The sequence below is a fragment of the Apus apus genome, chromosome 8 (assembly GCF_020740795.1).
Source record: "Apus apus isolate bApuApu2 chromosome 8, bApuApu2.pri.cur, whole genome shotgun sequence".
NCBI classification, from domain to species: Eukaryota; Metazoa; Chordata; class Aves; order Apodiformes; family Apodidae; genus Apus; species Apus apus.
The window spans coordinates 2851099-2878236 of NC_067289.1; the positions used below are offsets into that span (position 1 = coordinate 2851099).

General features: G+C 55.1%; 1 protein-coding gene across 1 annotated transcript in view; it reads left to right on the forward strand.

Annotated features, from left to right (window-relative positions):
• The first annotated feature begins 1572 nt into the window (after window positions 1-1572).
• Window positions 1573-27138, forward strand: part of SLCO2A1 (solute carrier organic anion transporter family member 2A1) — a 28490-nt gene continuing 2924 nt past the window's right edge. Inside the window, exons 1-9 of the mRNA XM_051625950.1 lie at window positions 1573-1798; window positions 13672-13809; window positions 15437-15599; window positions 19380-19595; window positions 21533-21631; window positions 23497-23630; window positions 24341-24422; window positions 25471-25635; window positions 26526-26715. Of these exons, the coding sequence (XP_051481910.1) occupies window positions 1709-1798; window positions 13672-13809; window positions 15437-15599; window positions 19380-19595; window positions 21533-21631; window positions 23497-23630; window positions 24341-24422; window positions 25471-25635; window positions 26526-26715 (1277 nt within the window). The 5' untranslated portion in view covers window positions 1573-1708. The remainder of the gene's footprint in view (window positions 1799-13671; window positions 13810-15436; window positions 15600-19379; window positions 19596-21532; window positions 21632-23496; window positions 23631-24340; window positions 24423-25470; window positions 25636-26525; window positions 26716-27138) is intronic.

Consider the following 27138-nt stretch of genomic DNA (forward strand, 5'->3'; position numbering starts at 1 on the left):
ACTGCATGGAGCCAAATTTATACAGAGAAGCTGAATGAGTGGCTGGGACACCTGCTGGGTGGTGCTGGGGGTTATAAGGAAGGGAGCGTCGCCGGCCTCGCAGAATAAACTGCCCAGGCAGAGCAGGCAGGTCAGGCACTGCCTGAAAAATGAGCCCAGCAGCACCTCGGGCTCCAGGGAGGATGGAGGGGGGTGAGCCAGAGGAGCTGTCTCCTTGCTTGAGCTTTTCTGGGGGTGAGATGGGGTGGAGGAAAGAGCTGGGCCAACATGGGTCACCCCCAGCTCCCTGCCCGGGGGGGGACAGGGGGACTCTCCACGTCCCATCCTGACTCCAGATCTAGCAGTTTTAGGGATGGGAGTGGGAGCAGAGACGTGGGGAACCAGGGTGCTGGGGTTTTGGCCACCCACAGGCAGGTGATGCCAGCCTGTCCCCTGCCAGCTGTGCTCCTGGGGCGGGGTGAAGACGCCGGGGAGCTGTTGGGGAAAAACGAGCTCTTTTTGGTCTCGGCACTGCAGATTTTCACCCTGCCTTCAAGCCCAGGGGTCCCTCGAGCGAGGCAGGAGGACAGGAGCACCTGGGTAGCCTCTCCCATGGGTGCCAGGCACCCTCTCGTGGCCAGCAGCCCCGCCGGGTGCCCACGGGGCAGGGCTCCTTGGCATCACACTGGGATGTACACAGGGATCTGCCAGCCTTCCCACGGGAAAACCCTTCAGGGAGCTGGGGTTGGGGTTCTCCAGGCTCAGCTCAGGCTCCACCGTTTTCCACGGGGTCCCCTTGCCTCCTCTCTCCCCTGATTTATGCTGGGAGAAGCAAGAATGTGGACAAAACACCCGAAGCTGCCTTCCCCTCAGCTGGGATCAACCTGCCCCTTTCCCCTCCAACACTTCTCCTCCCTGTGAGGAGCCTGCAAAACAAATCACTGCTTGGCATAAACAAAGCCTGGAGAGGTATTAGCCAAAAAAACACCCAACAACCCTGTGCTCAGGAGCTTCACAAAATGGTTTGTTTTGTTTTTCCATGGGAGAAAAGCAGGAGAAGTGGGGTGGGTGTTTTTTTTTACCCCCCCCCCTCACCCCGGGGAGGGGTTTCTCCCCCTGCCCACCCAGTTCTCCCTCCCTCCGAGCACCTGGGAGCCAAAGCTCAGTCTGCTGAAAGGTGCCTCCCCTTCCTCTCACCCCTCAAAAGTGGTGATGATGGTGTGGTTGGGGGGGGGGGGAAATGATTGGAAGGGAAAAACCCTTGTGGCTTTCCCTGCAGGAATGTTGCTCTGCCGGAGCCCCAGCCGTGAGGGGAGCAGTGGGGTTGGGGTGCTGGGTGTTCCCCCCCCCCCCTCACCTTGGCTGGCTCAGCATTGTCACACCTGGTTCCCTGTCCCCAAACCGACCGGGTTGGGGGGTGTGTGGGTGTGAGGGGGGAGTCCCTGCTTCCCACCTGCTCCCGGTCTCTCGGTTTCCTGCGGCTTTAAAGTTCCCTCGGCTCCCAGAAGCGACAAAAAAAGAGGGAGGAGAAAGGGTTGGTTTCATCATCGCTTCCCCAGAGCAGACACATAAAAACTTGGAGCTCCCGCTGCCTGCCTCACTGCCGGGCTTGGAGGGGGTTCGGTGAGGATCTTGGGGGCTGCCAGCAGTGGGACAGGAGCCAAGCAGCTTCATTTGTTTCGGGGGGCTCCCTCAGGAAGCCCCCCCACCTCCTACCACCACCACCACCATGGGACTTCACCCCGAAACCGGCAAATCCCCGCTCAACGCGCCCAAAAGTTCTGGCACCTGCTCCAGGAGGATCTTCTGCAACATCAAGGTAAAGGAGCAGTGCCTGGCAGGGATGGGGTGCTTCCCAGGCAGGGAGGGAAGCGGGGTTCCTTGTGCACCCCCAGCCCACCCCCAAGGGTCCCTCACAGCCCCACCGCAACCTGCCCACCCCAGGTTTTGTTAAGATGCAGAACCCCAAACTCTGCTCCCCTGTCCTGGGTGATGTTGCTGAGGCCTGGGAAGCCCTGGAGGACACACTGCTGAGCTGTGTGCCCACCCAGTGCCCGGGGAAGAGCTCGAGAGGGTTCTGGAGTGGTGCTTTACCCAGCCCCTGGGTGTCAGTCCCTGTGGGAGTGGGCAGCTCTCCGTGGGCTGCCCAGCTCGCCCGCGCTGCTGCCCGGGGCGTGATTCACCACATCCTGGTGCAAAGAGAAAACACTGCCCCATCGTGATGCCAGCTTGCCTTCAGAAAACCTTGCTGAGCTGGGCGTTTGGAGGGACAAGAGGCAAAAAAAAATAATAATCTCTTGAAGTGGGTTTTCTGAGGGTGGCTGCCCTGGTTACTCACCTGGCCTGGTTAGCCAGGTGAGAGCTGTCAGCTTCCAGCCAGTCCCTGCCCTGAGCTTCAGGCTCTTCAGCTCACAGCCTGCAGGAGAAAACGCCAGCCAGCCTGGCCACCACTTGCCTCCTGAACCCTGCCAACCATCAGGCTTCTTCACCTGCCCCAGCTTTTTTCCCCTGTGCAGTTTGGCCCCTTTTTTTTTTGGGGGGGGGGTTAGGCAGGGAGGCTGCTGCATGTGCTGGTTCCTGTCCCCATCTGCCTGCTTTCTCTAGGACTTCCCTGGGTGGGAGGGATTCTTGTGCCTTGCCTGGCAGCACCTCCACGTGTTGGCATCTGGAGCAGCCAGGTGTAGGGGGTTTTTTTGGGGGGGAGTGATGGTTCCCAGCAATGCCTGCCCAAGGGCAGAGCAGCTTTGGTTGCATGAGAAGGGAGGGGGCAGCTGGTAGCACCCCTCGTGCTGCTGCTGCTTCCCGGGGTGCAGCTTGAAGGACTTGATGATCTTCATGGTCCCTTTCAAGCAGGGTGATTCTATGATTCCCAGTAATGTCATTAAATCATGTGTGGTTTTTTTTGGGGGGGCTGGTAAGAGCACTGCAAGGAAGGCTTTGTCAGCCCTTCCCAGCCCGGCGGGTTTTCGGGAGCGTGCAGCCATGGGTTGGGCATTGTGGTCTGGGATGGCTTTGGGTGTTATTTGCCACCCGTTGTTCCTCACCTTGCCTGGAGAATGGCACTGCCCCCTCTTCCCCCCCCTCCTCTTTGGGCTGTGCTTGCTGGGGGGTTGGTGTCTGGGCAGCAAAAGCGTCACCCCCCGGTGTCACTGTCGGGGTGCCCTGGGGCTGTTCCCAACAGGCTGCTCACTCTGAGCAGCACAGTGGGGCCAGCAGCAAAGCTCTGGTGATGGGCTGGGGACTCCCAGGGCTGGGGAACATCACCTCAGTTGGTTTCTTCCAGTCCTACATCCCTGAAGGTTCCCACTGGCTATTCCGGCAGGTGACCAGCCTTTCCTGGCTGCCAGAGCTCCAGGAGGGGAGAGCTCAAGAGATCCTTGGGTGATTTCAGGGCTGTTTCTGTGTTACTCTTGAGGTGCCTCTGGAGGGAACTGGTGACCTGCCCCCTCCTCTGCCAGAGGTGTGAAATGTGGCCCCAACCTCCTCCAGGCTGCTCCAGGGATCACCCCAAACCAGAGCCCTTCTTGTAGCTGATGCTCTTTCCTGGAAACCCCCAGTTCCCTTCAGCTGGGGGCACACCAAAATACCCAGGAATGGGGGAGGGGGAGGGAAAAACACAACCCCTTCCCAAACTCGATGCCTTCTTCAGGGTCTTCAACTTTAGGGTTTAAAAAAAAAAACAAACACCCCAACAAACCACCAGCCCCAACAAGTGATATTTCTACACCCCACAGGTACCCGGGGGGGTTGGGCTGGGTGCTCAGCACCAGGGAACTTGGGCAGGGGCTACATCCAGGAGCTCCTAGGGACATTTGGTCGTGGGCAGGTGACACAGGGGGTGTCACTCTGGTTCTTTAAAGAGTCTGTGGGGTTTTGATCCATGGAAGGGAACAGCCCAGCACTGGCCCTGTGCAGGGTAACAAGCTCTTTGGGCTCTACCAACATGGGCTTGTTGGCATCACAGGGGTGACATGGACCACTGGGGATGGTGAGGAGTCAGGCCACCCATCCTCTGGAGAAAAGTTCTTGCTTTTAAGAGCAGATGTGTATAAATGGAGAGGCTGGGGACATCCCCCCACCCTTTCCTGACCTGTTCACTCTTCCTGTGCTGTGTTATTTGTTGCTAATAATACTTATACATGAAAAAAAAAAAAAGCACCCAAACCTGCTGCAGGAAAGCAGCAGCCTGTGCACAGCTGTGAAGCCTCTCAGCCCCTTCCAAAACTGGTAGAAAGTCCAAGTGTCACAAATGAGTTCCCAGTTTGGGAAGCGGGTGGTCGGAGCGTGCAGGAGGCACCTCAGCTCACTGGGTTTGGTGGCTCTTGTTTGCAGGAGGGACCCTGGGTGCTGGGAGCAACATGTTCTGTAAGGTTTGCATCCAGCACCTAATTGTGTGGGGAGCTGCTGGGGCCCTGCCCCACAGAGGCAGGTCCTCTAGAGGGATGTCAATCAAACATGAGCAGTTTCTGGCAAGGACAATCTTTCCAAAGCAACAAAATCCCCTCCTTGGAGCAGGTAACCATGACATTGATGTTTGTTCCCTAAGGGTCACAGGCCAGGATCATTTTCAGAGTGACCTTTGCAGGGCTGGGGGTGAAAAGACATTCTTTGTCAGTGCAAACCATCTTTCTCCTCCATGTTCTGTGTAACTTGGAATGCCACCTCTCCTCACCAGTTCCCATCTCTCTCGGGGTGGCTTCTGTCCCTGGCCTCATTCCTGCTGAGATATATAGATATATAACTGATGGTATCTCTATGTGTTGCTGTAATGAAGTTATCACAGAATCCCAGCCTGGTTTGGGTTGGAAGGGACCTTCAAGATCATCCAGATCCAACCCCCTGCATGGGCAGGGACACCTCCCACCAGCCCAGGCTGCTCCAAGCCCCATCCAACCTGCCCTTCAACACTGCCAGGGATGGGGCAGCCACAGCTTCCCTGGGCAGCCTGGGCCAGGCTCTCACCACCCTCACACTCCAGAATTCCCTCCTCATGTCTCACCTCAATCTCCCCTCTCCCAGTTTTCATCCATCCCCCCTTGTCCTCTCCCTCCCTGCCCTTGTCCCAAGCCCCTCCCCAGCTTTCCTGGAGCCCCTTCAGGCACTGGAAGGTGCTCTAAGGTCTCCCTGGACCCTCTTCTTCTCCAGGCTGAACACCCCAACTCTCCCAGCCTGGCTCCAGAGCAGAGATGCTCCAGCCCTTGGATCATCTTTATGTCCCTTCTCTGGATTCACTCCAAGAGCTCCATGTCCTTCTCTTATATATATATATAACTGATGCTTGGAGATGGAAAGCATGGTGGTGCTGGGACTGGGAATCAGAGGAGGAAAGATCCTGGTGGCAAGCAATAGTGTCAGTGGTCTCACAGGGATCTGGAGGGTGGGATGGGGATGGATGGTGTGGAGGAACTGCTGGGGAGGCAGGAGGGCAGTGCAGGAGCTCAGGGAGGCAGTGCCCGTGGATGTGGCAGCTCCAACCCCTGCTCTGACACAGCAGAGTTTACAGCTGATCTCTGTACCCTCCGGGAAGGTGGTTGGTGACAGTTCCTTGTTGCTTCTGTGGAAGTGACTCCTGCTTTTATGTGGGAATCAGTGACTGTGGCCAATATTGTAATGACAGCAAACAGCAGGAGGGCTCTCCTAAGCTGGTATTTCAGGGCACCACCTGGCTCAGGCAGCAGTGTCTTTGCTGTCTGCACTCTGCCTCGGAGCTGGACTCAACCTGATGGTTTTGAGAGCCCTCTCAGATGTGGCAGGGCTGTTTTGTCTTGGATCACTTTGGAGAGAGAGGACGGCATGTAAAAGGCTTGAGTCTTTGGGGCTGGGAGGTCACTGCTGAGCACTGTCCCCTTGAGGAGCCTGGAGCATCTCAGTGGTGGAGATGGGTGGTGATGAGCAAGGACAGGCTCTGCTTTCAAGTCCACCAGAGCTTGCAGGGTTGTGCTGAGTGGCACTGGGATTTTCTGGGGGGGGTGCAGCAGTGTGACTTGGCAAATGTGGGGTGAAGCCAACCTTCAGGTGCTGGTGGCAACACTGAGGACTTCATGCCTAAGCAGAATGAGCAGAAGTGGATGGTTGGTCTTTTTCATACCCAAGCATGGCCAAGGACACCACTGATGTCCCCCCAGTCCAGAGTCCTAACCGGTGTCTCCAGTTACCCCATCCATGGCCACCTTGTCCTTCCAGGAAAACAAAGGATCATTTCAAAGGTGTTATCTCTTTGTGGTGTCTCAGATGTTGTAGCTTCTTCACCTTTATTGTTCCTTTGGGGGTTTTGTGCTGTTTTATTTGTCAGCTGATTGCTCGTGTGGGCTCCTCAGAAAAAGAACAGGGAGAAGAGCTTTGTAAATGTCTTGTTTCTTAGCTGAACTGGACTGGTGTTAGCTGGGTAGCCTGGGGAGCAGCATGAAATTGTTGGGAGTGTAGGCAGGAGGAGGCTTCCATGCCTGGTGTGGAAGAGGAGCGTGGAGCAAGAGGACAACAGGGATCAGTCTCACTTGGGCACCAGCTGGAGAGCATCTGGGGCAGGTGTCAAACCCTTAGGGGTAGATTTAAACCAGGGGTTGTACTGGGACAGGGAGGGGGGTGGTGTGGAAGAGTGTAGGGGAGGGGACAGCAGGAGACTGTGGGCTCTTGGAGTGTGATGAGGCCTTTAGGCATCCCAGAATGAAGATGCTGGTCGTGCGGGGCGCAGTGGGCAGGAGTGGGGAGCTCTCCCCTCCCTGGGGAGGCTGGAGGAGAAACAGCAGCCTGGCCTTGGGGTTCTGAGGTCCCAAGAGAATCAGGGCAAGGGCTGGGTGGTTTTTTTTTTTTTGTCTCTTCCTGTAAAGGGACTAAAGGAATTTGCTGAGGGAAGTGTATTTCAGAAGCCTGGAGATGTAAGAGTTGTGCTCTCGTGTCCTGTCGGAAAAGGTTATTAATTGTCTTACTTGGCTGTTGGCAAGAGAAGGAGATTCATGAAGTCATGGGTCTGAAGACATGAGTTTTGAACATTCATTTTAACATTAAGTGTTGAGTAGGGCCACTGGTTGAAGTGTGGAAATCAAGGGACATTCTGATACCGGGCACTGTGGAAGGAGAAGGTGTGGTTGAGTGTTCGTAGCGAAGAAGCAAGCAGGGAGCTTAGGACAAGTGGGGTGGCATGGGGAGAAGGACCTGCTGTGAGTGGGGTCTTCCAGCCTCCGTGGTGATGGTGCTGACAGCAAAGCGTGGGTTCGGATGGACCCACCACTGCGTGGCTGGGTTTGGTTGGGTCCAGGTTTGGTTGGGTCCAGGTTTGAGAAGGGAAGAGCCGCCCGACCTTCACCAGCCCCGCCAGGAGAAGGGGAAAGATGGGGAAGAGCCAGACGGAAAAACAGGCTGGAAAGTTTAATGGGAGCAAGGTCTAGGAGACACGAAACAAGATAATTTTATGAGGGGCGAGGTGGTTCAGCGCCCAAACACAACCAAGGAGTGGTCAGGGTAGATAAGATTATCAGAAGCCAAATGGGAGCGGAGCGTGGCTGATAGGGAGCGCGGCACGGCCGGGCGTGCAGGGGGAGTGTTTACACATGCTTTTGTGGGTCAGGGAAAACAAAGCCAAGCTGATTTCCTACCTCCTTTTTTTCCCCCCCACCCTGGTTTCCTTGGAGGTAGGAAATCAGATCCCAGAAAAAGGGACCTCCGAGGGGAAGCAAAGGAGAGAAGCAAGACCCAAGCGCGGCAGCTGCAGGAGGAGAGGAGGCTGAGTATTCCTGGCAGGAAACCCTCATCCCTCACACTCTGAGGGTCTGCTCCCAGCAATTCTCCACAGCCAAAAAAACCTTTCCCCCTGCTGTCTGCAGTGCACACCCGGACATCGAGGCAGGGAGGTGGTTTTCTGCCCCCTTGGAGCCCTCCTTCTGCAGCAGGTGAGCAGAGCTGGGCTCGCGCGGAGCTTGTGAGGGCACCTGGAGACAGGGCAGGGAAATCCCGTGTGTACAGTGGTTGCAGAAAGAGCAAACATTGTCATTGCACTTGATAATTAGGGGTTGTAAAGCCTGGATTACTTGGCAGGAGGCAGTCCTCATTCCAAGCAGCAATCTGGGCAGCAGAATGCTGGGGATGTTCCCTCACCCTTTTCATGCTTCGATTCGTTTATTTTCTGTGGTAGAAGGAAGATTGGGGAGCCAAGTTCTGGCACTGGAGGCTCCAGGCTCAGGGGTTGTTTGTGTGCTGTGTGGCAGGGTGTTTGGTTCCTTCTGGGACAACTGTACTTTATTTTTTAATTCTTTCATGGTGCTTTTTGACCTATAAATCAAGGCAGCTGCATGTAGGAAAGAGATGCCAAGGGGGGGTGTATTTCCTCACACGTGTCCGTGTGCTTTTCATTTCCAATTGATGTGTTTCTTTTGGACTGAGGACAAGAAAGCTGGGGAGGGGCTTGGGACAAGGGCAGGGAGGGAGAGGACAAGGGGGGATGGATGAAAACTGGGAGAGGGGAGATTGAGGTGAGACATGAGGAGGGAATTCTGGAGTGTGAGGGTGGTGAGAGCCTGGCCCAGGTTGCCCAGGGAAGCTGTGGCTGCCCCATCCCTGGCAGTGTTGAAGGGCAGGTTGGATGGGGCTTGGAGCAGCCTGGGCTGGTGGGAGGTGTCCCTGCCCATGCAGGGGGTTGGGACTGGATGGTCTTGAAGGTCCCTTCCAACCCAAACCAGTCTGGGATTCTATTACTCTACCATCTCAAGAGATCCTCCCGTAGGAGGATCTCTAAGAGCAGTGACTGTTGTTCATATATAAGCTCTGAAATAAACAGCCTCTCTTCCCCTGATTAGTATAATTTGGGGAATATTTATATAACTTCCTAAAGTTCCATCCCTCTCCTTTTTCTTTTTTTTTCCCCCCTCTTGGAAGTTGAGGAGAGTGAAGTGAGAGAAGAGGAAGTGAGAGAAGCCCCCAGGGGTGGGCAGGTTGGGGTCCCCTGCACTGGGCCATGACTAAGGCCAATCAGTTTTGCTTTGGCCAAGGCTGCAACTCTAAGGCTTGTGTGCTGAGCAACAAGAGCTACCAGAGCATCCTTACTCCTAGTCCCTTCCAAAAAGCCCATTTACTCCATTTTGTGCCTTCTTGCAACGACTGCTCTTGGCCACATCCCTCCGTGGTGTCACTGCTTCCTCCTGGAAGTAGCATGGTAGGTCCTGTGAGGTTCTCCACTCCACAGCTCCCCCAGCAGCTCTTGCATCCATCTGATGCATTAAACCCTGCCTCTTTCTGCCCTTCCTGCCCTGGGAAGTCTCTTGGGGATGAAGGTAGCACCAGGGTGTGCACAAGAGAGCTGGAGCCAGCAGCTCTGTCCTCACTGGGTGAGCTGCACCCTGGACATTTCCACCTTCTCTATCTCCAGGCAGAGCTGCCAAGGTGAAGGCATGGGAAAAGGAGGTGAGGGATGACTTTGGAGATGGTGGTAGTGGTGGTTGAGTCTCCATCCCTGGAGGTGTTTAGGAGGACTATCAATGTGGTGCTTGGGAGCATGGTTTAAGCACTGGACTTGGTCGAGTGAGGTTAATGGTTGGTAGATTTAGGATAAAGTTTCCAGGGATGGTGCATCTACCACCTCCCTGGATACCTGGGCCAGTGTTTCACCACCCTCTTTGTGAAAAATGTCTTCCTTACATCGTGTCTACACCTCCCCTCTCTCAGCTTAAAACCATCACCCCTTGTCCTGTTGCTCCAGGCCCTGCTGAAAAGTCTGTCCCCATCTTTCTTATAGGCCCCTTTTTAAGAACTGAAAGGCCCCAATTGGGTCTCCTTGGAGCCTTCTGCTCTCCAGGAGAGCACCAGCCATGCCTGGCACCCCACGGGAAGTGTTTCTCCAGACCATGGAGGGACCAGTCCCCTCTCTTCTCTGCAGCAGGGTGGGTTTCTCTGCCCTACAAAAAAACACCCCGTTGCCCTGAGATGAGCTGGTTCCCACCAACAGGGGTGAGGGGAGCAACGTGTCCACGAGGGATCTTTCCCCAGGGCCTTTGCTTTTCAATGAAATCCATCTTGGAAAGGAGTCAAGTGTCTTGGATAACCAGCCTGGAGCCAGGAGCACTCAGACGCCCTGGAGGAAATGTGGGGGTGATTAAGAGGGGATTTTGCCTGTGTGGGTTCAGGCCTTTGGCCCCTCTGTGCTGCTCCCTGCCTGCCCGTGCCTGCTCCTTGCCTCCAGCTCCAAAACCACTCCAGGCTCTGATGCCAACCCTGCATGTTCACAGGAGTGTCCCTGACTCTTTACCCTCCCCTTGTGCCTTCGCCTTCGGTGCTGTCAGCAAAACCTGCCTTCCAATGGGTTTGGCCCTTCTTTGGAACCTCCTTCTTGGCTAAGTGCTGTGGAAGGTGTGGATGAGGTTGCTTGGTGGGTGCCTGGGGCCAGCACAGCACAGCTGGTGCTCTCTGCAGCTGGAAGGGACAGGGTCAGCTCTGGTTTCCGTGGACCAGCAGGTTGTGGTCGGTCAGCATGAACATCTGTGGGATGAGGATGCGTGGGGAGAAGGGCAAGGACTGGAGAGACACATGAGAACCTGCAAGGGGATATGGGAGAGTGGTGCCCTTCATCTCCTCCTGCCTTGGAGGTCTGTTCCTCCCAGCTGGAGCATCTTTCCTGGTGCCAGGGTCAGGTGGTGCACAGGTTCCTTTTGGGAAGCCCTCAGAGTGAGCCCCTCTCCCACCTGTTTGCACTCAAGAGCCTCCAAGGTTTGGGCCCTCAATATTTGAATCAGAATAGAATCTTCTGAACGCACGGGAAGCCTTAAATGGGACCCATCTCTCACCTCCAGACCAGCAAAGTGCATCTGGAAAAGCTGAGCTCCACAAGTCCTGGAGCAAAGGCTGGTTGGTTTTGCTCCCACTGTTCTGGGTGGCAGCTTCTTCCCCCCTGCACCCCTGCAAACAATTATCTCCTCTGCCCTTTCCCTCCCATCCTCTGGGCTCCCTGCACCCCAGGGCTGAGGCTGCTGTGTGGGATCAGGTCCCCTGAACATCCCTCCTGCCCTTCCTGCCAACCCTTCTCACAGGAGCAGGATTAGAAGGGCCCCAGAGTCTTCCTCTCCCTTCTCACTGCTCTCCATCTGGGTTTCTCCCACTTTGCCTCCCCTCCTGGCAGGCAGCCCCAGCATCTCAGGGTCCACAGCCCCATTTTGTCCACCCTCAGGTTATCACCAGTGCATAAAATCCCACCTCAGGCCACCTCCTGCCAGCTCTGCCTTCCCCTGCCTGTCCTTCCCAACCATGGCTGGTCCCTCTCACCTCCCACCCTCTCACCAAGCACAGCCCGTGCTGGTTCCCCATGGTTCCTTCCTTGCCTTTTCCTTCTCCCCTTCCCCTGCCAACCCCACAACTTCAGAGAGCCTCTCCTCCTCCCCTTCCCTCCCCACCAGCATCCTCTCTCTCCCCACCTGCCCTGGGATCAGCCTGACATTTGCTGCACTAACTTCAGCCTTGGTGATCCACCCCCTTTCCTCCCTGTTGGTCAACATCTTGGCTTCTCCAGCCTTGCTCCTTGGCTCTCCAGAGCCTTGCTCTGGGACAGCTCTCCCTCCAGCTGCTCAGTGTCCCAGGCTGTCCCAGCCCTTGGCTGTTTAGCCAACGCTTCCTTACTCAAATGACTTCAGTAGGGTCTGGCTGGAGCCCCAGGAACAGAAATGAATGTTCTCTGGCAACAAGACCTCCTCGCCAGTGCTCGTCACAAGGAGTCACCTCTCTGCTCCAGACAAGCCTGGCTGGACTCGTTCCAGGGTGATCCCAGGTCAGGCTTGGGGAAGGTGAAGGATCCAGCTCTCGCCCACAGGACCATGTGCTGGGTCTGTGAGTGTAGGAGTTTGAGATCTGGGGGTGGGCAGAGGTCACTCTGCTCCAAGAGTTCACTTTCAGATGTTTCACTTCCACTTTGTCCCCGTCTGGGAGGGTTTCCCACGTTACACCTCATGTCCTTGCTCTGCAGTTGTTTTTTTTTTGCTCCAGGCAAAAGTCCCAGCCTGGGGCTTTGTCCCCTCCTGCCCCACGCTGGCCCCCCTGCTGCCACCCCTCCCAGGTGTGCCTGGGGAGCTCCTCCTGGCAGCCTGTCCCTGGGACCCTTCTGCCCTCTTTTGTGTCTTTCTCCTGCTTTTCTGTGGTCTTCAGGTTGTCCCCTGACACTGCCAGGGCTCCATGTTCTCCATCCCCTTCACCTCCATCCTCTTCTCTCCCCCTCTCTCTCAGCATCCCTCCCACCTCCCGGCTCTTCAAGATCCTCAGCTGTGTCTCCTGCCTGCTGCTATCCTGCCATCCAGGAGAAGCTTCCCAAGAAGCCATCCCCTTGCCCACCTTCTCCAACCCAAATTCTTTTGCAGTTGCTGGCTCTGTGTCCTTCCCTGCTCCCCAAAAAGCCACTCCACCCACCTATGGCATTTCCATCCCCCGTGTCAGGAGGACAAATCTCATTCTTCTTCTCCTTGCTGGGTTGGTTTTTTTTGTTCCACCAACTGGGTCAGGGCTCCTGGGCACTGCTGCCATTTCAAATACTGACCACTATTGCTCCTCTCCTGGCCAAGGACCTCAGGAATTTGTCAGCCCTGCATTATTTTTGATCCCCCATCCATCATCTCATGCTTCCCACCCTTATCTTTGCAGGACACGCTTCCGGTATCCAGCCATTTAAATAAAAAGACTTCTTCCTTTTTTTTTTTCCACAGCCCCCCCTCCAATTATTTGAAAATACTCTTGGCACCGTGTGGACACATCCCATTCCAAGAAAAATAGAGGAAGACTGCTCTGACTAAATATAGATCAAAAGACACTTGGAAGCTGCCTCTTTGAGAGTGCTTCCTTCTCCCAGGCCACCCAGGTTCTTCCCACCACGCTCTTGCCCTGCCCCATAAACTCCCTGTGTGTCCCCCCCTCTGCTCCAGGATAGTTTTTCCTCCCTTCACTTCAGGTTCTGGCTCTGCTCGAGGGCAAGATGCTGTTTTTAGACTTCTCCAGAAGTTCTCCAGGAGTGGAACTCCATGGTGCAGGTTCTGTCCGTTCCCTCCGGGGCTTTTCAAGTCCTTTTATTTCGACTTTTTCTTGCAACACCCCTTGGAGCAGGTTCTGTTCATTGGCTTCTGAGGGGATTCAAGAGGCCAGCTGGAAATACTGGATCTCGGGTTACCCAGAGGAGCACAACTCCCTTTCAGCTGCCACACTCTGCAGCTCCAGAGTCCACCCAACGAGTCCGTGCAAAGTCAAGCCTGTCCCACTGGTTCATCCTTGTACAACAGGTCACAGAATCCCAGCCTGGTTTGGGTTGGAAGGGACCTTCAAGATCATCTAGATCCAACCCCCCTGCATGGGCAGGGACACCTCCCACCAGCCCAGGTTGCTCCAAGCCCCATCCAACCTGCCCTTCAACACTGCCAGGGATGGGGCAGCCACAGCTTCCCTGGGCAACCTGTTCCCAGGTCCTCCTAGGGCTGGGGACTTGCTCTTGGGGGTTGCACAAGGGCTGCTGCAGTGCAAATAATCACCAATAACAGTGAAGCAGAGGTCCTTGTCCTCTTTTCTCCATGCTACATCTATCATTTTCCCACGGGATCCAGGACCAAGCCCTCCAGCCATGCCAGAGGTGCAGTTGTGTTGGCCAACTTGAGGCCAACGGCTGCTTGGCTCTCAGATCCCTGGGCACATCAGTAGGGCACTAACTGGGATGACACCTTGTTTTGTGTTGGTTGCCTGCAGGTGTTTGTGCTGTGCCATGGGCTTCTCCAGCTGTCCCAGCTCCTCTACAGTGCCAACTTCAAGAGCAGCCTCACCACCATTGAGAAGCGCTTCGGGCTCTCCAGTCTCTCTTCAGGCTTCATCTCCAGCTTACACGAGGTAACTGGGTGAGACACGTCTGAGGGGTGGCCAGAAGACAGGGAGGACCTTCCCAGAATAGGGTCTCAGGGTTGTTCACACTCAGCACTTCCTTGGCTGTGCCTCCACGTGCTGGGTGAAGCACCTGTGGCTGGACGCTTGGACACCTCTTCACTCTTCACTTCTGTACCATGTGCTGGGAGGTTGAATGTAGGGTCATAACATGGTGAGGACGTGGCTTTGGAGAGGGCAGTAGACAACAGGTTGCTTCAGAGGAGACCACTCCACACCTGGGATGTCAAACACATCTTCTTCAGCAGAGGCAGGGAAGCCACAGTGTGGTTCTTCTCGCAGTTCTCACAGCTTCCGTGGAGAAGAGCGTTTTATGAGGAATGTTCCCCACAAACTGCAGCTCTGTGAGCAAGTTCCAGTACCAGTATTTGTTGTCACAGGTTTCTCATTGGCTTTAGGAATGACCTTGGCCTGAGGCATGCCAAGCTTTCTCTAAAAGGAGACCTTGGCCAGCAGCCTCTCCCAAGATCTAGCCCTGGTGCTCCAAGCTCCTGAAGGCCCTGTGGCAGAGGGGTGACTTTCACTGGTGTCACATTGCTGACCTGGCCCAGGACTTTTCTCATCAACACTTTCCAATCCCTTCCTCTCTGACCTGAGTTTTCTAGTTCCCACTGTCGTGAGTTGTGTCCTTCCTGATAAGCTCTTCAGGGCCAACCAAGAAAAGACCTCCTGGCACAGACTTCCTTTTGATGGCAGAGGCAGAGAAATGCCTGGGGACAGCCCACCTGGCACAGAGTTGGTCTTCTTGTGTGGGATCATCCTCCAAGAAGCTGGGCCCTGGGAATCTTCTTCTCTTTGATGAGAGATGTTTCTGTGCTTTGCTGGAGCTCTGAGTGAGCTCCCCTGCCTGCCCAGGTCTGCAGTCTTTTCTGCTTGATGGTTGCACCAATTCCAAGAGCAAAAGCCACAGAGACAAACTGGGGAGCCCATGTAAACATTAATAAAAAGGATTCTTCAGCAGACATGCTGAGGTTAAAGTGATGTTTAGGTTGTCCCAAGCTGACCAAACCCGCCTAATGGTACCTTTATGATGTTCATAGAATCATTGAATGGGCTGGGTTGGAAAGGACCTTCAAGATCATCCAGATCCAACCCCCTGCATGGGCAGGGACACCTCCCACCAGCCCAGGCTGCTCCAAGCCCCATCCAACCTGCCCTTCAACACTGCCAGGGATGGGGCAGCCACAGCTTCCCTGGGCAACCTGGGCCAGGCTCTCACCACCCTCACACTCCAGAATTCCCTCCTCATGTTTCACCTCAATCTCCCTCTTCCAGTTTTCATCCATCCCCCCTTGTCCTCTCCCTCCCTGCCCTTGTCCCAAGCCCCTCCCCAGCTTTCTTGGAGCCCCTTCAGGCACTGGAAGGTGCTCTAAGGTCTCCCTGGAGCCTTCTCTTCTCCAGGCTGAACACCCCAGCTCTCCCAGCCTGGCTCCAGAGCAGAGCTGCTCATCCCCTAACCTGAGCACGCTGCGTTTTCCCAGATCTCTTGACCCACCCGTACCTACCCTTGCAGCCACCCAGAGTCACCCACGTTCCCAGGGAGCTGCCCTGAGCAACACCTCTCTCTCCTCCCCAGATCGGCAACGTGGTGCTCATTGTCTTCGTCAGCTACTTCGGGAGCCGCGTTCACCGCCCGCGGGTCATCGGGGCAGGGGGGCTGCTCCTGGCCCTGGGGGCCTTCCTGGTCACCCTGCCCCACTTTCTGTCGGGCCCCTATGAGTACACCTCGCTGAGCACTGGTAAGTGCCTCTCACCTCAGCTCCAGGAGCTCCTGGTCCTGGTTTGTGAGCAGTAACGCTCCCGACGGCCGGGAAGGAGCCGCGGGAGGAGGAGCGGTGGATGGTCTGGTGCTCGTGTTGAGTGGTAGGAGGAACTGGAAGGAGGAGAAGGTGGATGTTAGACTGTGGTACCTTGTGAGCTGGTGGCTTGCAAGGTCTCTGGGGAGACCTGAGAGCACCTTCCAGGGCCTGAAGGGGCTCCAGGAAAGCTGGGGAGGGGCTTGGGACAAGGGCAGGGAGGGAGAGGACAAGGGGGAATGGATGAAAACTGGGAGAGGGAGATTGAGGTGAGACATGAGGAGGAAATTCTGGAGTGTGAGGGTGGTGAAGCACTGGAACAGGTTGCCCAGGGAAGCTGTGGGCCTTCAAGATCATCCAGATCCAACCCCCTGCATGGGCAGGGACACCTCCCACCAGCCCAGGCTGCTCCAAGCCCCATCCAACCTGCCCTTCAACACTGCCAGGGATGGGGCAGCCACAGCTTCCCTGGGCAACCTGGGCCAGGCTCTCACCACCCTCACACTCCAGAATTCCCTCCTCGTGTCTAAGGGAAAGGGAGGGGAAAGAGGGGCAAGGAAGGTGATGGGAGGGCAAGGAGGGGAAACGAATAGGCTCAATTACACCCGTTTCACAGGTGCAGAAGCAAAGATGACTGAAGGGACCTGAGCAGTGCCACCAAGTGCTCGAGAAGTTAATAGCTGTAGCACTGCAGGTCAGTGCCACCAGCTCTGGGAGCAAAGCCGTTCATCTGGCTGATAAGAAGGCTTGGGAGCACAGGCTGGGTCTGTGTGTGCACCTTGTTGGACCTTCTAGGCTTTGGCCTTCTTCTCCTTTCTCCTGGCTTTGGTGGTTTTGCCTTGCTGAGAGCCCAGGCTGGGCAGCTGGTGGTTCCTCTGGAGCCCGAAGCAGTTTGGGCAGCAGAGTGACATTGTCTTCAGTAGAGCCAGGGAGGTCTTGCAGCAGGAGAAGTGAGGTGGACAGAGTTCCCTGTCCCCAGGGCTGCTCTGGCCAGTAAGCCTCACTGTCTGTATTAAGGGGAGCTACTGGTTGAACTGGGCAGGTTTGGTGAGTGCAACAGCTCCAGGCTCTCCTGCAGTACCCAGAGAGCCTGCTCGGTGTGTCACCAGGCTGGTTTTGCTCTTCCCAAAAGTGACTTCAGCCCTAGATCCTCCAGGTGCTAATGAGCCTCAGCCTCCCTGGGGACTGTCACCTCTGAGAGCTCCATGTCACCTCAGCTCCACGCCACGTTGTGGGTCCCCCCCCCCCGAGGCAGGTGCCCCCATGGCAGCAGTGCCCACCCTTGCACCTCTAGTGGGCAGATGTCTTCTTCTGGAAAGGCTCTGAGCCCTCTGCAGGGTGTGTTGTCCCAGTCCTCTGGGCTCAGGGGGCCTGGGCTGTACTGGGCAGCTGCTGGGTGGCCTTAAGTAAACTGCTGCCTTCAGTTAGGAGCTGCAGGACAACGAGGTGTCCACCCCAGCTGGGGAGCAAAGCACCAGCAAGAGCTGCTCACGGGTGCCTGACTGCCCACCAAAGGGTTAGAGATCTTCTGGCTTTGCTCTCCTACGTGATCTCTGAAAATTCTGGCACCTCAGTGGACCTGCAACCCCAGATCCCATGGACCAGTTATGAAGCACGATGGCTCGGTGCTCCCAGGGGGATGTGGTGCTCCAGGGCTCCCACAGGAATATGGAGGCCAGCTCTCTGCTGGCTCCCTGCTCCTCAGCCTGGAATGACTCTGTGGTTCTTGAGGCAGATGGTTTGGGGATTGGATCAGGCATCAGATGCCAAGTTCTCCAGCAGCTTAAATTCATGCTGCAGACTATGGGCTGGTCAGGATCTGGGATGGGGGCTGCTCTTCCTGCAAAGGGAAGAAGTCAAAGGAGCAGGTATCATCCTGCTCCTCTGCCCAGAGCCATGTGGGTCCAGGCATTTCCAGCCCATGAAGGTGCTCCAGTCCTGGTTGGAGTTTGCATGGCACTCTGGAGCAGGCTGAAGACCTCCCCATGTCCCCATCCCTGGAAGAGTTCACGGATAGGTTGGACTGGACTTGGAGCAACCTGGTCCAGTGGGAGTTGTCCCTGCCCATGGCAGGGGGTTGGGCCTGGGTGATCTTTAAGATCCTTTCCAACCCGAACCAGTCTGGAATTCTATGTCCAGATGGTATGAAGAAGTAAGGCCCTTGCTTTGGAAGGAGGTGGGTAGTTCCTGAGTGATGAGGGCAACAGAGATTCAGGGACAGGGCAGCCAGCTGGACCCAGGGAGCATCAAGCTCTCTGCTCCTGCCTGGGCACTACCAGGGAGCCAAGATGGTAGTGCCCCAAAGAAAACCCCTCAGCACCCAACAAATACTTGGCTTTGTTTGGTGTCTGGTGGCTCAGAAGTGTAGCAAATCCTCAGTCAGGAGGTTAACAAGGAAGACGTGGTGGGAATTGTTGGACCAATTGCAAATAATATCAAAAGGAAAAAAAGAAAAGCCAGTGTGGGAAGAGTTAGGATCTAAAGACCAGGGCTTACTCTGGTTGCTCAAACCAGGACAGTAACTCCTTCATTTCCCATGAAAACCAGGTTTTCCCATCCATAATTATCAAGGCTTATCCACTGGTTTTGACACTGTGTCTCTGAAGATTTTTGTTGGTTGGCTGGGTCCAGCCTTGCTGCAGCTCCTGATCCTCTGCTGGCAGCTTGAAGGCAGCTGATCCTTCCCAGGAGGAATTCCTTCATTTCCTTCTTCTCTGACCAGCCTGGCCTTAAAAGTTTGATCAAAATCACAGCCCGGCTCTTTGTTACACTGACCTCAGGGGGATTCCCCAGAGGGAAAGACTCTGAGAACTGCAAAATAAAATGAGAAATCCATCTGAAATCAACCATAGAATCCCAGCCTGGTTTGGGTTGGAAGGGACCTTCAAGATCACCCAGATCCAACCCCCTGCATGGGCAGGGACACCTCCCACCAGCCCAGGCTGCTCCAAGCCCCATCCAACCTGCCCTTCAACACTGCCAGGGATGGAGCTTCCACCTCTTCCAGCTGTGTGTCCCTACTTCAGAAAATTGGGCACTTCTCAGTATTTTGGCATTTACTGTGGGAGGAGGTTCTGGAAAAGGTCTCTGCTTCACCAAGCAGCCTCTCTGAGGCAGGTACCTGGTATATTTATGATTTATCCTCTTCAGCAGAAAAAAAAATAACCATCTGCACATTAGAAGCAAAACCTGGAGATTTCTGTATTTACCTTGATCTCTCTTTTCCTTTTCATGCTTTGATTTCTTCCCTCCTTTGCTTCCAACACTTGCTCCTCCACTTCTCAGTCTGCCCAGGGAGGCCTTTGAATCCCCATCCCTGGACCTGTTTTAAAGCTGTGGAGATGTGGTGCTGAGGGACGTGGTTTAAGCACTGGACTTGGTAGAGCTGGGTTAAAGGCTGGTAGAGTTGGGTTAAAGGCTGGTAGAGTTGGGTTAAGGGCTGGTAGAGTTGGGTTAAAGGCTGGTAGAGTTGGGTTACAGGCTGGTAGAGTTGGATTAAGGGCTGGTAGAGTTGGGTTAAAGGCTGGTAGAGTTGGGTTACAGGTTGGTAGAGTTGGGTTAAGGGCTGGTAGAGTTGGGTTACAGGTTGGTAGAGTTGGGTTAAAGGCTGGTAGAGTTGGGTTATGGTTGGACTGGATGATCTTCAAGGTCTTTTCCAACCAGAAGGACGCTGTGAAGCTGTGACATGCCCAGCATTATAACACTTGTTCTTCTCCCTTTCAGGTAACAAGAGCCAAGTCCAGGCTGAACTCTGCTATGCAGAGAACAAGTTCATGTGCCCAAACACCACCCAGGACCCCCAGAGGGAGGCCAGCAGCATCTGGGCCATGATGGTCATTGCCCAGCTACTGGCTGGCATCGGGACCGTTCCCATCCAGCCCTTTGGCATATCCTATGTGGATGACTTTGCAGAAGCAAACAATTCCCCGCTGTACGTTGGTGAGTGGGACCATTGGTGGGTGTTGTGTTGGTGCCTTCAGACCTTCGAGGTGAGATGAAGAGGTGCTGATCTGGAAATTAACTGGCGGGCACGGGTTGAGCAGCCGGTGGGACTCAGATGAGCTCCTCCCACACTAAAAGGCTGGGTTGTCTCTCCCCTTGATGCTCTGTAGGGTTACACCTGTGGGGTGGATGTTAGGAAGAAACTGGGGCTCCTCCCTTGGCTCGAGCAGATGTTATGCCACCCTCGGGAGGAAGGCATTGTCAGGAAACCTCAGGTGCCACCTCCTCCTTTTACTGAGCATCAGTTGATCGTGGTTTAACCAGATGGAGCAGCCTGCAGGAGCCAGCTAGCCCAGGTTTTGCAGCAGGGGTTCAGAACTGACTTCTTTTTGTCATGGAATTGGTCATTGATCCCTGCCTGGTGGGGGCTCTCAGGCTGAGGAGGACTTCTGGTTCCAAAGAGATAGGTGCTGGCTTCCATTTTTGTTCCCTGTGAGTGGCAAACCCCAGCAGGTGCTGGTGTGCCTACCTGAGCTTGGAGCTCAGCCCATAAGTTCTTTAAAACCCCAATTCTTCCTGTTTTGAGAGCAGCCAAAGGCTCCAGAACAATTTAGGAGTCAAGAGCAGGTGTTCCAAAATCAGAGTGAGCACTAAAGGAGAAGGGAAAGCCTTTGGGACTAGGCTCCCAAGGACAGGCTTTGGATAAGCACTGAAGTGCTTGGCAGGGTCTCCAGCTCCACCCAGGTGTGCTCTGCTCCTGGCTTCTTGCTGGAAAGGGCTGCCCCACCACCTGGGAGCTCTGCAGAAAGTGGTGGTGCTGGCTCCTCTGAGCTCACACCAGGGGGACAGAGCATCCTTGTCTTCCCCCTGTGACAAGGGGTCACTGGACCTCTCAGTGCCCTTTGGAGTCCCAAACCTGCAGGTCCTGAGGATGAAGGAAAACAGGGATGGCTTGTTCTTCATAACACAGGTGGCCACTTTAGGGAATGTCTATGCCCACTGTGGGTCTGGGTTGCCCCAGTACAGTGTAAATACCTTGGAGTCTGGTTCTGGTTTAGGTCTCAGCATCTCCCTGTGGAGGGGAGCACCACTGCCTATGTATGAGGTTAAATGCTCCTCTAAAAGGTCCTTCAGCACTTGGGTTTGTGGTGTAAAAACAAAAGTGCTGCCTTGTCTAATTGGGGGGGTAAAGAAGCTTTCAAGTAGGTGCAGAGTGAGTCAGAGCAGCAGGATCAGGCAGTTTTGTACCCACCAGGGCAGCAAAATGCCCAGAAATGGTGAATGTTGTTTGAGCAAACTGGCTCCTTTTGAACGTTTGGAGAAGGTTGTCAAGAGTTTCTTTCAGGAAGGCAACTAGCATTCCAGAGGAGCTAAAGTGAAACATGTTGACCTTGAGGGGTTAGCTCTGAGTTATCTGCTCTTTGAACAGAATAGTTCAGCTGACCTGAGGGTGATCTGCTGGATTTTTTTGCTCTCAGCATCTTTCACCTCCCCTGAAGTTCAGGCCAAATGTTGTTGCTTGGCTCTAAGGTCTGTGATGGCTTTGTTTCCTTGGTCTCCTGTAGGAGGAGGTCTCCATCACCTGGGGGAGCCCGGGATGCCACCATCCTGCTGCTCTCTCTGGATTCACCCCCTTTGTCATAGCAATTCACCCATGGAGCTGAGAACTTCCAGTGCCTTGATGGCAGCAGAGCAGAGGGACCTTTCCTGCAGGCAGCTGCTTGCCCTCCTCCTAGTCCTGTGGGACAAACCCCACCTTCAGTGTCCCAGCAATGGGGACCTTCTCCTCAACTGCTACTTGGTGAAAGATGTTTTCCCTCTGCACGTTGGAACAGCACCCTTGGCTCAAGTGGGGGGACAAAGGTGAAGCATCCGTGGTGGAGCTGGTGTTCCCTGCTCATGGTAGCTCCCTCTGCTTCTTCTTTTTTCCCCAGCCATCCTCTTTGCTATCGCTGTGTTTGGTCCTGCTTTTGGGTACCTGCTGGGATCCGTGGTGCTGAGGCTCTTCGTGGATATTGGAAGAGTTGACCTCGGTGAGTATTTCTCAAGGAGGGATGGTCCTCCTATAAAAACCCTTCTGCGAATCAGAAGGTCACTCTGAGATGACTCGGGGGGGAGAAGCCACCCATCCCATGACCCACAGAACCCACTGGCCTGGAAAGATGTGAGCTGGGACAGAAGTGCACTTCTCCACTCCATCTCCCCATGAGGAGGGCTAGGGAAGGTCTTGAAGCCACCACTGAAGCAGAGCCCTGGGGATGTTCCAAGTCTCCTGCTCATTGTGCTGCCCTGGTGGTCATTGCTGGGGTCTGGCCACTGTCACCAGTGGATGGAGAGGACAACAACAGCTCAACCATTGCCCTCCGGGTGCTTGGGTCTGCTCATCCTCCTCCCCACCATCTTCCACCAGCATCTGCAGGGAGAGGGAGGAAGCCACCACCACCACAGGGCTGATTACCTTTATCTGCACCGTGTGCTTATTATTCCTGGTAACTTAATCACTAAAGAATTCTCCCCAGCTCCATCACTAATGTGGCTTTTCCTGTGTTTCCTCCGAGAGATCCGAGCTCTCCTGACATTTTTGTCCGGTGCCTGATAAGAATAATAAATGAACCTGGGGCAGGAAATGGCAAAAAGCCTTGGCTGGCTCCCTGTGGCGGCAGACGGATTTAGCAGCCTCTGCCTGGTGGTTCCAAGATGATGTCCAAGCTCTGGAGTGGAGTGGATTCAGTTTGGGGAAGCAGGGATGTCGTTTGGGTGGGGTGTGGGCTCCTCTCCTGCCGCACCCTCTGGCGCAGGGATCCCACCCTCTGGTGCTTTTCCCAGCAGCAACGTCCCAGCTGGGGGGAGATGGGGATCCCACAAGGGCCAGGAGATCTGTCAGCCTCCCGAGAGGGTGGCTTGGCCCAGCAGAAGGATGTCTGTGCTGGAGACAGAGTGACTCTCACCTTCTCCTCCTTTTTCCGGAGAAGGCGCCCGGAGTTTCATCCACTCGGAAACTGGGCTCGTTAAGATCTCTTTTCTGCCTCCACAAGTCCTGCCCTTGGGCTCTGCAAGCAGAGAGTGACCAAGTCTGGAACAATGGGAGAGGATTTAATTCCAGGAAAGTGGCTGTGACCATTCCCAGTCCCTGTCCCTGGCAGGCAGCCTGGGCCAAACCCAGCGAGCCCCAGGCAGAGGAGGATGGAGTCAAGCCCATGGAATTGTCACCTCGCTGGCTGGCTTGGGGGGGAAGAAGAGTTGAACCAGTGCCACCAGCATTCCAGGATGACCACATCCATCCCACAGCCACCTGGGAGGCACAGCACAGTGTGGATGGGGAGCAGCAGTGCAGGATCCTGGCTAGGATCAAACACGACCAGGGTTGGTCTTGCTACCCAAGCTGGCGGGAGGTCCCACCCCCATCCAATTGCTCTTCCAAAGCAGCAGAGAAACCCTTGGACTGTGCCCACATGGACCCTTTGTGCTCCATCAGTCTGTCTTTGCATGGACATTGGGTGTTGAGACATTGGGACTTGGGACAAGGGCAGGGAGGGAGAGGACAAGGGGGATGGATGAAAACTGGAAGAGGGGAGATTGAGGTGAGACATGAGGAAGGAATTCTGGAGTGTGAGAGTGGTGAGAGCCTGGCCCAGGTTGCCCAGGGAAGCTGTGGCTGCCCCATCCCTGGCAGTGTTGAAGGGCAGGTTGGATGGGGCTTGGAGCAGCCTGGGCTGGTGGGAGGTGTCCCTGCCCATGCAGGGGGGTTGGAGCTGGATGATCTTGAAGGTCCCTCCCAACTCCAAACAAGTCTGGGATCCTATGATCTTGAAGGTTCCTTCCAACCCAACCCAGTCAGTGCTTTTACCCTCACCTGTGCAGGAGCAGAGCTCTTAGGGTGGGTTTTTGTGTCTTGCAGCTGCAGTGGCCCTGACACCGCGGGACCAGCGGTGGATCGGCGCCTGGTGGCTGGGGCTGCTGATCTCCTCGGGCTGCTTGGTGCTCACCTCCATTCCTTACTTCTTTTTCCCTCGCTACATGATGAAAGGAGAGGTGAGGCCACATCTCTGGAGGACCAGATCCCCAAGAACAGACAGGTTTCCCATGAGAAAGGACTTTAAAAGATGCAAAAAATTATCAGCAGGTTTGATTTCGGTGCTTTTCAAAGCCAAGTCCTGCTGCTCTCCTTTCAAAAGGACTTTTGTTTCCAAATGGTCTGATCGTTGATTCTTTAAGGGTAAAAGTCAAACCCAAGATATTTCATTATTATGGTTAGAAGACGAGCCCAGGGAGGTGGTGGAGTCACCATCCCTGGGTGTGTTGGAGGGTGGTTTGGATGTGGTGTTGGTGGAGCTGGTTTAGGGGAGAAGTTTGTAGAGCAGGGATGAGGGTTGGACTGGGTGATCCCACGGGGCTTTTCCAACCCGAATGGTTCCATGATTCTATGACTCCTCAGGCTTGAGCTGAGTGTCCCACTTTCATTTTCAGTCTCTTCTCAGAATTGAAGATGGAGGTATCTTCTCAGGGTTCAGGAGAGGAAAGCTTTCCAAGCTCTTACACCCTCTCCAAGCAGGACAAGCTTTTGTCCTGGGCTGCTGGGACTTTGGAGACAATTCACAGGCAGGAATTGTCTGGGAGGGGGGTCAAAGGCATCGGGGACAGAGAGATCCTGCTCCTCCCAAGCCTCAGTGGGTGCTGGGATGGTGGCAACCACCCACAGGTGCTTGGCTCTTCCCTCAGGCTGCTCTTCTCTCCCTCCCCAGGACCCGAACACGGAGGCTGGCATGCTCAGCAAGATGGAGAAGGGGGTGGCTGAAGAAACCTCCCTGCTGGAGTTTATAAAAAGTAAAGGACATTTAAAGGCGAGGGTGAATGGGGACCATGCTGGGTGGGTGGGGAACACCCTGCTGGTGTCCTCCAGGGTGCTTGTTGGGAGCTTTTGAGTCTCTCCACCACGTTGCCAGGGCCTGCTCAGGCACCTCCAGGCTTGTAGCTTCCCTGAGGACCATGAGAAGATGGACACAGCCTCCCTCTTGCTGTGGTGCTGAGGTCTGTGGGGGCCTCAGTTGTTTCTGAAAGTGTTCAAGTGGCATGAGCACGCTGGGAAAAAAGCTAGCTGGGTGGCTTCACCCCTGGCTCCAGGAGCAGACCCGGGGCTGCTGGCTCCACCAGAGAAGGTCACTGCCCTGCAGCTCTCCCTGCTTTGTTTATTCACAGCTGAAACAGGCTGGAGAGGGGATGTCGCTGATGAGGGAGCAGATTCATGACTTTTTTTAGCTCCATGATGACATCTTTCCAGCTAAAGCCTCTCTCCTCCTTCCCTCTCCATTCACCACAGTCATATCCTGGAGCTGCCAGATCCCACTTCTCCATCTCACAGAGCTTTGATGACAAGAGGCCGGGTCTCCACGGCACTCTCTGCTGGGAGGGGAGAGCTAAACAGAGATCCACTAAACAGAGCTGCTCCTGAGGAGCCTGGAGTCAGGCTCCTTTGCCAAAAGGGCAGGGAGACACCATGTCCCACCAGGACATGTCCCCCCATGTTCATCAGGGGCAGGAACCAGACCCAGGGGGGCTCTGCCAAAACCCCCCATGCCTTGGTCTGCACCTCCCACGGGCTCCAGAACAGCAAAGGCACAGGGGGTTGTGAGCCTGGAAAGCACAGGGAGCCTCCACCTTGTTTTTCAGGGCACTTTGGCCATGGTCCTGAGAGCTGCCTGGCCAAGTCAGGGTGTCTCCCCTTCCATCTTCCCATGGCCTTGGACATGGCCTGTGTTAACTCACTGGGAAGAGTCTCAGGGTGGGGTGTTTGTTTGGTTTTTTTCCACAGTAGGAGTTGCTGACATGAGGATCACGTGGCTGAAATAACATTTTTCCTCCTGATTCCCTGTAGGATTCCCAAAGATCTTCCTCAGGCTGCTCTTCAACCCCCTCTTCATCCTCCTGGTGCTGGCTCAGTGCAGCTTCTCCTCGGTCATTGCGGGTCTGGCCACGTTCCTCAACAAGTTCCTGGAGAAGCAGTATGGTGTCTCCTCCTCCTATGCCAACTTCCTCATAGGTGAGCACAGCCAGGCAGCAGAGGGTGGGAAATATCCATCAGCAGGAAGACACCTGCCCGGGTGCCCCAGGCTTTTTAATCCCTTTAGAGGAAGTAATTGGACACTCATTTTCAAATGAGACCTAGAGATGACCTCAAGATGACTCGGAATGGTTTGGGTTGGAAGGGACCTTCAAGATCATCCAGTCCCAACCCCCTGCATGGGCAGGGACACCTCCCACCAGCCCAGGCTGCTCCAAGCCCCATCCAACCTGCCCTTCAACACTGCCAGGGATGGGGCAGCCACAGCTTCCCTGGGCAACCTGGGCCAGGCTCTCACCACCCTCACACTCCAGAATTCCCTCCTCATGTCTCACCTCAATCTCCCTCTCCCAGTTTTCATCCATCCCCCCTTGTCCTCTCCCTCCCTGCCCTTGTCCCAAGCCCCTCCCCAGCTTTCCTGGAGCCCCTTCAGGCACTGGAAGGTGCTCTAAGGTCTCCCTGGAGCCTTCTCTTCTCCAGGCTGAACACCCCACCTCTCTCAGCATGGATGGTTGATGTTTTTGTCAATCTGAGAAGGCTGCAGGCCAGGCTCGTTTGCATTTGCTCACTCGCTCCTCCAGGCCAGCAACCACTCCCAGTGCAAAGGTGCAGCCCCAGCACGTGGGGGGAAGCAGGTCTGGCTCATTCTGATGCTCAAAGTAGGGACAAGGGCAAGTGATGACACCCCCAGCTTGATCTTGCATCTCTCAGGTAGACTCTAGAGGCTGAGGTTTCTCATAGGTACCACCTGCCTTTGGGTTTAGGGTTTCTCGGGTACCAGCCTGGGGTTCTGGAGGTTCTCCCAACCACCATGAGATCCACAGAGCTTGGTGAGCAGGACCCTAACTAACGCCTTCCATCCTCTGCAGGAGCTGTGAACCTGCCAGCAGCAGCTCTGGGGATGCTCTTGGGAGGAATCATCATGAAACGCTTTGCCTTCTCCCTCCGGGCCATCCCTCGCTTTGCTGTGGTGGTGCTTGTCTTCTCCATCCTCATCTGCCTGCCCATTTTCTTCATGGGCTGCTCCACAGGGAGGATCCATGGGATCTACCCCCCCAGGTAATGCAGGCCCAGGGGTTGTTTCTAGGTCCTCCAGCTCTTGGGGGTGGGAAATGTGCAGGAGGGAGGGGAAGCTGTAGTAGATCCCACCGCTCTGCTGCTTGCTCCTTGATCCCTTGATCTAAGGACTATCTGGCACAGAAACCTTGGGAGGATGTTTACTCCTGATTTTCCAAAGGAAACCAGCAGGATGGATTTTTTAATTTATTTTTTTTTTCACTCTGGATTTCTAGGGGGGGTGGAAAATTAGTAGTATTAGTACCTGTGTCTGCATCTGACGTGGACACCTCACCCCCATGTCACCTCACGCTCACCTTCTGCCATCACCTTTCTCCTCACCTGGGTAGAAACTTTGGGCTCTTCCCCTGTCTTTTTAAGATGAAAAAAAACCACATTTAGACTCTACCCCAGACCTGCTGTCAA